Below are 11,225 nucleotides of genomic sequence, written 5' to 3'. Positions count from 1 at the left end.
ACATAATGCATTTTAAACTTCACTCAATATAACACTTTTGTATGACTTAATAATCAAAATAATATTGATAGGAGTGGGAAAAAAGTCCTTGTGCTTTAATAAGCACACCAAAGACTGTTTAACGATAAGCAAGAAAATAAAGTTAAAGTTCAACTTTATGACCATAATTATCCTATTTACACTTTGTAGTCAATTTTGGCACGAGAATAACTGTTACTGACTCATATCGATGCCACATAGGCCATTTTCAAAGGGATTTGTTGCTTTTTAAAAGTAGTCGCTCTTTAAAGCTAGAATCCTTCATTGAAACAACAACAAAGCCGGACCCCGCCTGTGTTTTGGTAATAAGCTGAGGGATGGGCCTTAAGAAATGTAACCACTCTCAAGTTCATAGACATACACTACCGTTCAAAAGTTTGGGGTCACTTAGAAATGTCCTTGGATGAAAGGACATGGATGCAAGGGCTGACCATCCATGAGTATAGTTTAACCATGCTGTGAAGCTATACAGTGTTTGTTTACATTAATAGTGTTCACAGACATTGGAGTAAAACAAGTTTGTATTTTGGGTCCTGATGGGGTTTTACTAAGCTCATGAGGCATTTATAAGTTATATTCTTCAAGAATCAATGGGTATATATCAATAATTTATAAATCCAAAAATGGATGATGTAGAACTAAGAATTCCTGAGAGCATCTCATCAGAATTCTACATAAACTTGATCTTGTATAATATTGAATCATAGTTGTGGCATCATACAGTACAGTAGATTCAAGATCACAAATGCAACAATTGTCTCATTAATATAGTATAAGTTATTATTTTGTATACAGTAGGTTTCTCTCATTCTTTCTTTGCCCCTCTTATGCCCCTCTTACACCTCTTCCTCCACCTYCTTCTCTAGACCCACTCTGGCCTTAGAAAGAGGGAGCGCAGTACAGCACTGTGTGGCCAGGATCCCTATAGAGTCTCCAGCTTGTTGAGTGTGTTTTTATCAGCCCAGACCAAATATGAACAGAGCAGTACAGAGAGGTCCTTGATGAAAACCTGCTCCAGATTGCTCAGGACCTCAGATGGGCGAAGGTTCACCTTCCAACAGGACAACGACCCTAAGCACATAGCCAAGACAATGCAGGAGTGGCTTCGGGACAAGTCTCTGAATGTCCTTGAGTGGCCCAGCCAGAGCCCGGRCTTGAACCCGATCTAACATCTCTGGAGAGACCTTAAAATAGCTGTGCAGCAACGCTCCCCATCACACCTGGCAGAGCTTGAGAGGATCTGCAGGGAAGAATGGGAAAAACTCCCCAAATACAGGTGTGGGCCAAGCTGTGTAGCGTCATACCCAAGAAGACTCAGGGCTGTAATCGCTGCCAATGGTGCTTTAACCAAGTGCTAAGTAAAGGTTCTGAATACTTACAAAAATGTGATATAAAAATAAATATAAATTAGCAAACATTTCTAAAACCTGTTTTTGCTTTGTCATTATGGGGTATTGTGTGTAGATTGATTAGGGGGAAAAATGAAAAAGTCAAGGGTCTGAATTCTTTCCGATTGCACTGCCAAAATAAAGGAAACACCAACATAAGTGTCTTAATAGGGCACTGGGCGCACAAGCCAGAACAGATTCATACGCACCATGAGATAATTCCTCAATGTGTCTGGAACTCTATTGGAGGGATTCCTCATTTGGTGTTTGTTGTGGTGTTTGAAAACGCTGTCTCAGGTGCCACTCCAGAATCTCCCATAATTGTTCAATTGAGTTGAGATCTGGTGACTGAGATGGCCATGGCATATGGCTTACATCGTTTTAATGCTCATCAAACCATTCAGTGACCACTAATGCACTGTGGATGGGGGAATTGTCATCCCATGGYGGCATAGCCATGGTAGCCAAAATAATGGCCTGCCCAGCATTTTTATACATGCCCCTAAGCATCATGTGTTGTTAATTGCTTAATCAACTCAGGAACCACACCTGTGGAAGCGCCTTTTTTTAATATACTTTGTATCCCTCATTTACATTATATTGGCAAGTTACCTGTACATACATACAATGTACCTGTTATAAAGGTTTTGTCTAAAAATAGAGCTCTTTGGCCACACACACCAGTGGAAGCATATGCAGAAAGTACCCCATACCTACGGTAAAATATGGTAGTGCATCTTTGATGTTATGGGGCTATTTGGCTTCCACTGGTCCTGGGGCCCCTGTTAAGGTCAACGGCATCATGAACTTTACCAAATACCAGGACATTTTTGCCAAAAACCTAGTTGCCTCCGCCAGTAGGCTGACACTTGGCCGAAAAGTGGATCTTCCAGCAAGACAATAACCCCAAGCACTAATAAAAATCCATATAGAAATGGCTAATTGACATAAAAATCAACATTTTACAATGGTCCTCTCAGTCTTCGGACCCCATTGAAAACATGTGGTTTGAATTGAAGAGGGCAGTCCAGAAGAGTCTCAGACTCTAGACTTGAACCCCATTAAAAAACATGTGGTTTGAATTGAAGAGGGCAGTCCTAAGAGTCTCAGACTCTCAGACTGAACCCCATTGAAAACATTGTGTTTTTGGAATTGAAGAGGGCAGTCCAGAAGCAGTCTCAGGACTCTTAGACTGAACCCATTAAAACATGTGGTTTGAATTGAAGAGGGCAGTCCATAAGAGTCTCAGACTCTAGACTTGAACCCCATTGAAAACATGTGGTGTTGAATCGAAGAGGGCGTCAAAAGTGTCTCAGACTCTTAGCTTTAACCTCATTGAAACATGGTGGCTTGGATTGAAGAGGGCAGTCCATAAGAGCTCAGACTCTAGACTTGACCCATTAAAAACAATGTGGGTTTGATATTAATGAGGGCGCATAGTCTCAACTCTAACTGAAACCCGCATAAAACGGTTTGATTAGCAGTAAGTTAGTCTAACTTGAACCCCATTAAAAACATTGTGGTTTAGCAATTGAAGAGGGCAGTTTCATAAGCCAGAGTCTAGACTTAACCCCATTATGAAACATTGGTTTGATTGAAGAGGCAGTTCATAAGTCTCAGAGTCTAGACTTGAACCCCATTAAAAACATGTGGTTTTGAATTGAAGAGGGCAGTTTCATAAGTCTCAGAGTCTTAGACTTGAACCCCATTAAAAACATGTGGTTTGAATTGAAGAGGGCAGTTCATAAGTCTCAGACTCTAGACTTGAACCCCATTAAAAACATGTGGTTTGAATCGAAGAGGGCAGTTCATAAGAGTCTCAGTCTCCAGACTTGAACCCCATTAAAAACATGTGGCTTGAATTGAAGAGGGCAGTCCAAAAGTGTCTCAGACTCTAGACTTTAACCTCATTGAAAACATGTGGTTTGAATTGAAGAGGGCAGTCCATAAGAGTCTCAGTCTCCAGACTTGAACCCCATTAAAAACATGTGGCTTGAATTGAAGAGGGCAGTCCATAAGAGTCTCAGACTCTAGACTTGAACCCCATTAAAAACATTTGGTTTGAATTGAAGAGGGCAGTTCATAAGTCTCAGACTCTAGACTTGAACCCCATTGAAAACATGTGGTTTGAATAGAAGAGGGCAGTCCGCAAGTCTCGGTCTCCAGACTTGAACCCCATTGAAAACATGTGGTTTGTGGTTTGAATTGAAGAGGGCAGTCCATAAGAGTCTCAGACTCCAGACTTGAACCCCATTAATAAAAACATGTGGATTGAATTGAAGAGGGCAGTCCATAAGAGTCTCAGTCTCCAGACTTGAACCCCATTAAAAACATGTGGTTTGTGGTTTGAATTGAAGAGGGCAGTCCATAAGAGCGGATGAAGGATATCAAGGATCTGGAAAGATTATGTATGAAGGAATGGTCTAAGATCCCTCTGAACGTGTTCTCCAATCTCACAAAACGTTTTAGAAAAAGGCTTAGTGTTGTTATCCTCGCAAGGGGAGGGTGCTAGAGTATTGAAAACAGGGGTGCCAATCATTTTGATGTTTTTCTTTAAAAAAAAATATATATTACTTGTTAAACAAACTCCCTTTCTCGGAGCAATTGTATTAGTATAAAATAACATAACTTCCTTTCTTTTTTAATACAATATATCTCAGTATTTGTATAATTTATTTTATRCAGTATTTTTTGCTTATTTCTATTAAGGATGACAATTATGGACCTGACTGTAGGTGTGCCAGACATACTGTAAGCTAGCTATGTGCCCTATGTTACACAGTACATCATACAAAATAAATCATCACATAGAAMATGTGTGCATGTCCTAAAACTCACATGCAGGCATCTGATTTCAACAAAAGTGGATTCATCCAGCTCTAACACACATGCGTAACTACTGGATCAAAAATGACATTTGATTGTCACTGCTATTATTCACCTTACTTTATTAGCACTATCACTTGCATAAAATGCCTTGTGGCATTTCAAATAGGCAGTTCGATGCCTTCCTCTAGTGTAATACTTACACAATTATGACAAGTAGCAGTAAATAATATAGTAACCCACAAGATGTCTAAATGATAAAAAGCAAGACCAGAAAGTACCGTCAACATTGCCATCAATTACATATATTGTATGGCAGATACCATAGTAGGATGTGCCTGCGAGTGTGTCCTGTCATCAAAACTTGAGTTTGTGCTCAAACAGGGAGGCAGGCCCAGCCCATTAGGAGGCCAAGGTTCTGCAGAAGGAACATGAGACACGGTCTGTTGGTCTTCACACGACTCATCTCTGGAAGCTGAAAGAGAGAAAGGGGACGAATAGAGAGAAATTAGGGTTTGGGAGTTTGAGTAATCTATTACCTATCAATAGGGCCAGAAGATTTTCTTGACTGTGTGAGCGGACTGATCAGGGGGACACACGGTCTGGTCAAACTCCAGTCCCTACCTATCACTGTGTTKTACTAAGAACAGCAGTAGCCCAGTCTCACCATCTCTACCAGTGACAGATAGAGGAAGATCCCTGCGGTAACCGTAAAGATCCACTGCTGGATCTCTGGTTCTGAGGAGACGAAGAGGCCGACGAAGGCCGTCAGAGCACTGAGTAAGTTCATCATCACTGCATTCCTCACAGAGAGACCTGAGCTGAGCAACACCGCAAAGTCACCYGAGATAGAGAAAGAAGAAGAAGATGCTATTTAAGGTCATTTGGGACCAGCGTTTTCAGTTCTTCGCAACTGGGACACAAATTACTCAAGTCGTGTCTGGTTTGGTTTGACAAAGGGACCAAGAGAAGAACAACAACGCTGCCACCCCAAACCAACAACCTTTGACCTTTGAGCCGCTGCTCTGTGACTTGTGACCTCTCACCCATTTCATGAGGGATTTCGTGGCAGAGGATGGCTACGGTGGTCGCCATGCCCGTCTCGGCAAATGAGGAGAAGGCAACCCCCACCACTAGGCCATCAGCAAAGTTATGGAGGCTGTCTCCCACGATAACCATCACAGCCAGTATAGGAAATACCCTGTCCTGGGAACAAAGCCTGTTTGTGTGGCGGCTCATCCACTACACTTCCTAGCCCAGTAATTACACACAGCACAATGGACAGAACTAAACAGAACAGGATCAAATTAAACAGGGAGAGAACTGTGGGACAATGAGTGAAGATGAATGAGAAAGGAGGATGAGGAAATAGCTTACTTACTTGTCTGATGTGTAAGGGTTCTTGGTTCAGGCTCCTCTGATGGGATTTCTGTGCCATCTAAGTCCTCCACAGTTCCCTGTAGGGGAGCRACAACTAATAGGATTTTCCCCTTTCAATACACATCATTACAATTACACGTAATTACTCCCATCCATACCAAAATCAGCAAACCAGTGGCCACAGTTCCCCCTGCCTATATTAAAAAACAGTCTAGAGGAAGTTCACCAAAACCGTTCAGTTTCTCTATCTCCTCCTACACCATCTGCATAAGGCCTGAATGATTCAGCAGCATCATCAAGGTCTCCTGCACATTTACTCCCACTCACACCACTCTTCACTTTCCCTGCAATGCAACACTCTGAGATGTCTACATCAAAGCTCAAACTGTTCAAAATATTGCCAAAAATAATTGTGAATCCTGTAGGCCTACCTCTTTTGAATTCCTGTGCTTTTATATTAGCCTCCCACCCCCACRCAGTGATGACAGCACATTGTCAGATCAAGACTGCTACTCCCACTCCAAACCTCCTCCAGGTTTGTCTTGTCCGTGACAGTGAGGGCTGGTAAGTATGACACATTTTGAAACATTTTGTAACAACGATTGTGTTTAACCAGGTGGGTTTCTTTTTTCTTTTTTTAATCTCTCATTTTAATCATGTGAACAGGAACACAGTCATTCCACTGCAGTCTGCCATCTTCAAAGCACAAACCTCAAAAGCTTCTTYTTTTTTTTTTTTWAAACACTGTTTTCCTTTCACAATTCCAAACAAGCCTAMAAAGAGACATTTGCGTGAGGATGCACCTTCAATTGAGTTATCTATTCCTACTTTCATTTGAGGAAGTGAAATAGGGTTAATACCGTATAGCTTCTGCCCTCCATTGATGCAGTCACTGAACATCATTTTTTTTTTTAAAGAGCTGCCAATTACACTTTTGGAGTAGAGTGTGGGTGCCAGATAGAGACAAACGGATTCACCAGCTGCATGGTGGAGACGGACTTGCCCCTTTGTGAGTGGCCATTGCAGTTGTGCTCCAGGGGGAGGTCATGGGAATGGCCCAGGCCCCCGTGACCCTGCCGGAGAAAAAGAGACTCAGTCTCCAGTCACTCTGTGGCAATGAGCCATCAGCCACCTGCACAGTCAGCTCAGCCTGTGTCCCAAATGGTAACCTATTCCCTATATAGTGCACTAAGTTTGACCGGGGCCCATTGGGCTCTGCTCAAAAGTAGTGCACTAAGTATGGAATAGGGTGCCATTTGCGATGCAAATTTAGTCCGGGTTCAGCCAGAGCCAATGGGAACCCACAGATAAGCACCATCATGACAAACTGTAATGAATGACTCAGATGGATTTCCAAAGCAAACGTTCAGACATAGACATGCTGGTTATGCTGAAGAGTGAAACAGTTATTGTTATAATGAGTTATTACCTCTTGTGTTTTGTTGAGTTACCACAGGATGTGGAATTTGTCTTACCGTGGACTGATGAACATCAAGGCTTTTAGAGATACTTTTGTAACCCTTTCTAGCTTTACGCAAGTCAACAATTCTTAATCTTAGGTCTTCTGAGATCTCTTTTGTTCGAGGCATGGTTCACATCAGGCAATGCTTCTTGTGAATAGCAAACTCAAATTYTGTGAGTGTTTTTTATAGGGCAGGGCAGCTATAACCCACATCTCCAATCTCGTCTCATTGATTGGACTATTATTAGCTTTTGGAAAAGTCATTAGCCTAGAGGTTCACATACTTTTTCCAACCTACACTGTGAGTGTTTAAATTATGTATTCAATATAGACAAGATAAATACATTMATTTATGTGTTATTAGTTTAAGCACACTGTGTTTGTCTATTGTTGTGACTAAGATGAAGATCAAATCAAATTGTATGACTAATTCATGCAGAAATCCAGGTAATTCAAAAGGGTTCACATAMTTTTTCTTGTCACTGTAAAACCTTCTGGAAACTTGCAAAATGAGTCAGGCAGATATGACTACAGTACAATTGACTTTCCCAAGTGGATTTACTGAGACTCATTTTAATCCAGATTAAACTGATCAGTCGTACGCGAATATGGATAGAGTGATTAATAAGAAATCAGTAAATGTGTCTTAATTCTGGTTCTGGTACTGGTTCGGACAGACATTTACGATTATAAATCTATCTGTGGATACCGTAGGTCGAAATGGCTTGAGTTGAGCAATAGCCCTGGTTCCCAAGGACACAGGAGTATTTTTTTCTGAGCCTGTGTGACATAGGATATGGAATCTGACACCACTTGAAGCTGGGATGTCCCTCCTACCATTTCATTCGCTCTTCTGACTGTCCATCAACTCCTGGCTGAACCCTACATCACAGCCACTGACAAAGCACATACCCGCAATCATTACATAGTAGCGCAGCAGGAGAGAGTGGTATCATCACGATAGCACATTCAGAGATCAATTTATAGCCATTAATCTAAAATAATTCATAGTTTAAAGAAAAATACTCTCTGTTTGTCATAGACAGACAATATTAATATGAGATGAAAGGCGAGTTCAGGAAGCTCTGGGAGATGTTCACAGTGATGGGGGCAGACGTTTTGATCAAGAAAGACTTTTAGGGGCCTCCCGGGTGGCGCAGTGGTCTAAGGCACTGCATCGCAGTGCTAGCTGTGCCACCAGACACTCTGGGTTCGCGCCCAGGCTCTGTCGCAGCCGGCCGCGACCGGGAGGTCCGTGGGGCGACGCACAATTGGCCTAGCGTCGTCTGGGTTAGGGAGGGTTTGGCCGGTAGGGATATCCTTGTCTCACCGCACACTAGCGACTCCTGTGGCGGGCCGGGCGCAGTGCGCGCTAACCAGGTCGCCAGGTGCACGGTGCTCCGACACATTGGTGCGGCTCGCTTCCGGGTTGGATGTGCGCTGTGTTAAGAAGCAGTGCGGCTTGGTTGGGTTGTGTTTCGGAGGACGCATGGCTTTCGACCTTCGTCTCTCCCGAGCCCGTACAGGAGTTGTAGCGATGAGACAAGATAGTAACTACTAACAATTGGATACCACGAAAAGGGGGTAAATGTTTKTTTTTTTAAAGAAAGACCTTTAGAAAATATGCACATTTTCTCTAACACTAAACATACAAATATGTACTTTACTGTTATAAGGAARGTGAAATCTTATAGTTAGCCGTTTTATAAYTTGATTATGCTATATTTGGAAGCATATGTGTCAGGGATCATCAACTGAATTCAGCAGTGGTCCAAATTTTCTGGAGCGGATCGTCAGGGGGCCAGAACATAATTACAAATAATTTGTAGATTGCAAATTGACCGCAACAAGCCCAAACAGATATAGTTGACTAAAACATAATAATAATTTTAAACCTTGTATACGATCACGTATATCACTATTATTCATAGGAATACTTTGGAACAGATTTCCCAAATTCAAATGATTTGCTGTTTTTTTTTACAGTCTTTTATGTCCAAGAATAAATCAATAAAATATTTAGTTGCCAATAAAATCACCCACCAGGTGGGGAACCCTGATATAAGTAATTTCAAGCCTTATTCATACTGTTTTGTTGAATAGGAACCATTTCATATATTCATATTTGTATCATACTTATACTGTGTACTTGAGCTTGTGTCCTCAAAAGTGACTACACCTCAACAATTTATAACTATTTTTACTAGAAAGGTCAGGTAAAAATATAAAAAATGTAGTTGATTGATGTGCGTCAATCTAAGTAACATAATAAAATAAATCCCCATCAAAGTTTGACAGTTTAATTAAGCTAGAGAGATCTTTTTTTGTTGCATTGGATGCGTCTCAATCCACTGCATCCACCGATGTTCGCAGGTGGCAGAGCTAAAGCAAAATCAAATAGCTAAATGATCCATAGTATGACCATCTTAAAATGTTTAAAACAATTCCATGTGTCAGTTTAGAACCCCCCCCCCCCTTTTGGGGATTACGTACACCACATTTTCCATTACATTTAGTGACATTTATTAAAGGACCAAAAGCAGTTTGTGCTAAATATCCAAGGCATGTTCTTTGTCACATAATTYTTTCTGTTGTGAGGTGATGTCAATTAAGAGGTACTCTAATGTGCTGCCCCCCTGTGAAATGCAATTAAATTCACATATATWTTTTTYTCTTTCCGTCCCTTCATCATCTGATAATAGGCCTCTTTTACCCATTTAGGGGCTTTGTGTTAGTGTGAATACAGCCCTGGCCAGACACACGCAAAAAACACACAAAAGTCCACAGGGGCGAGAGTGGGCGAAGCACTAACCCTTGCAAATATTTTCAATGCACAATTCAATGGTGAACAAAACCAAAATGTTTCAGGGTCATAMGAGTCTGTTTTCAATGAATTCGTTGCTTTCCTAATTTCTAAATCCCCTGTGCAACTGAGAGCTTCATTCTGTGCTTCTTACACACACACTTGTTCAGGGAAACGGAAGGTACTGGAAACATATTGCTTTCAACCCCGCGAGACAGTGGTTGTCTAGCAATGAGCAGATGAGGACAGAGAGAGAACATAACCTCAATTCCTATTGGACGGTTCGCCAAGGACTGTGGAAATGGTATGGAGGAATGGCTTTATAAATGGATTAGATGGCTAAGTTTGGTCATCGATGCTGCTGTTCAGTTCATCTTTTTTTCAACAACTGCCTGTTTATAAATCGCCATGTTCACACACACTAGATATTTTTACTATTTTTAAACACAAACTCCTTGACAATACAGTTTAACTTCTGTGGACAGCTCAAGCCCTGTTCCTGTCTGGTCCGACTAGAGGCAGCCCTGTTACTGTCTGGTCTGACTAGAGTCAGCCCTGTTACGTCTGGTCTTCTGCTGTGTCTGATGAAGAGTCAGCCCTGTCCCTGTCTGCTCAGCTGGTCTGATGAGAGTAGCCCGCTTCCTGTCTGCGTCATCTGTGGTCTTATGAGAGTCAGCCCTTTCCTGTCTGCTCCAGCGGTGTCCTGATGAGAGTCAGCCCTGTTCCTGTCTGACTCAGCGTGTTATCTGATGAGAGTCAGCCCTGTTCCTGTCTGGTCAGGTCTGTGGTCTGATGAAGAGCTAGTCAGACTAGCCTAAACCCACGACTGCATGCGCCGCTACAGCATTACGGTGATACGCTCTTGTTCATCAGGCTTCGCTGAGGAAAACACGTTCAATTTACTGATTGACAAGGTCTAACTCTATTGTCATCAGAGTACCAACTGCTAAGTTGAGTGGAGTATAGAGGAGTAAGGTTCCCGTGTGGCTCAGTTGTGTAGAGCATGGCGCTTGCAACGCCGGGTGTGGGTTCATTCCCCACGGGGGGACCAGGATGAATAGTATGAACTTTCCAATTTGTAAGTCGCTCTGGATAAGAGCGTCTGCTAAATGACTTAAATGTAAATGAGTAATGGAAAACTGATTTATAACACAGCGTGTCAGTCAGTGAAGGAGACGACTTGTGGAACACGGACTGACTGAAATACATTGGTCCGTGGCGTTGTTACAGGTAGGTAAACTACCAAAATGAAAGGAAACACGTGATAAACAGGATACAAAGTATATTGAAAGCAGTTACTAGCGCTTGCCCGTCTACCAGAAAGTGA

At 42.0% G+C, this 11,225-nt stretch overlaps 1 protein-coding gene across 2 annotated transcripts in view; it reads right to left on the bottom strand.

The window, feature by feature from the left end:
* Positions 1-4,075: 4,075 nt before the first annotated feature.
* Positions 4,076-11,225, bottom strand: part of LOC111977270 (zinc transporter ZIP12-like) — a 13,893-nt gene continuing 6,743 nt past the window's right edge. Inside the window, exons 1-3 of one of the 2 annotated variants that reach the window (XM_024006658.2) lie at positions 5,300-5,432; positions 4,921-5,123; positions 4,076-4,728 (exon numbers count right to left, since the gene is read on the bottom strand). In XM_024006658.2, coding sequence (XP_023862426.1) covers positions 4,630-4,728; positions 4,921-5,123; positions 5,300-5,432 — 435 coding nt within the window. In that variant the 3' untranslated portion in view covers positions 4,076-4,629. Of the gene's footprint in view, positions 4,729-4,920; positions 5,124-5,299; positions 5,433-5,634; positions 5,711-11,225 lie in introns of those variants that run through there. The other variant, XR_002879025.1, reaches the window with a different exon arrangement.

The sequence above is a fragment of the Salvelinus sp. IW2-2015 genome, linkage group LG17, assembly GCF_002910315.2.
Source record: "Salvelinus sp. IW2-2015 linkage group LG17, ASM291031v2, whole genome shotgun sequence".
NCBI lineage: Eukaryota > Metazoa > Chordata > Actinopteri > Salmoniformes > Salmonidae > Salvelinus > Salvelinus sp. IW2-2015.
This window is presented reverse-complemented; position numbering and strand designations above follow the sequence as displayed.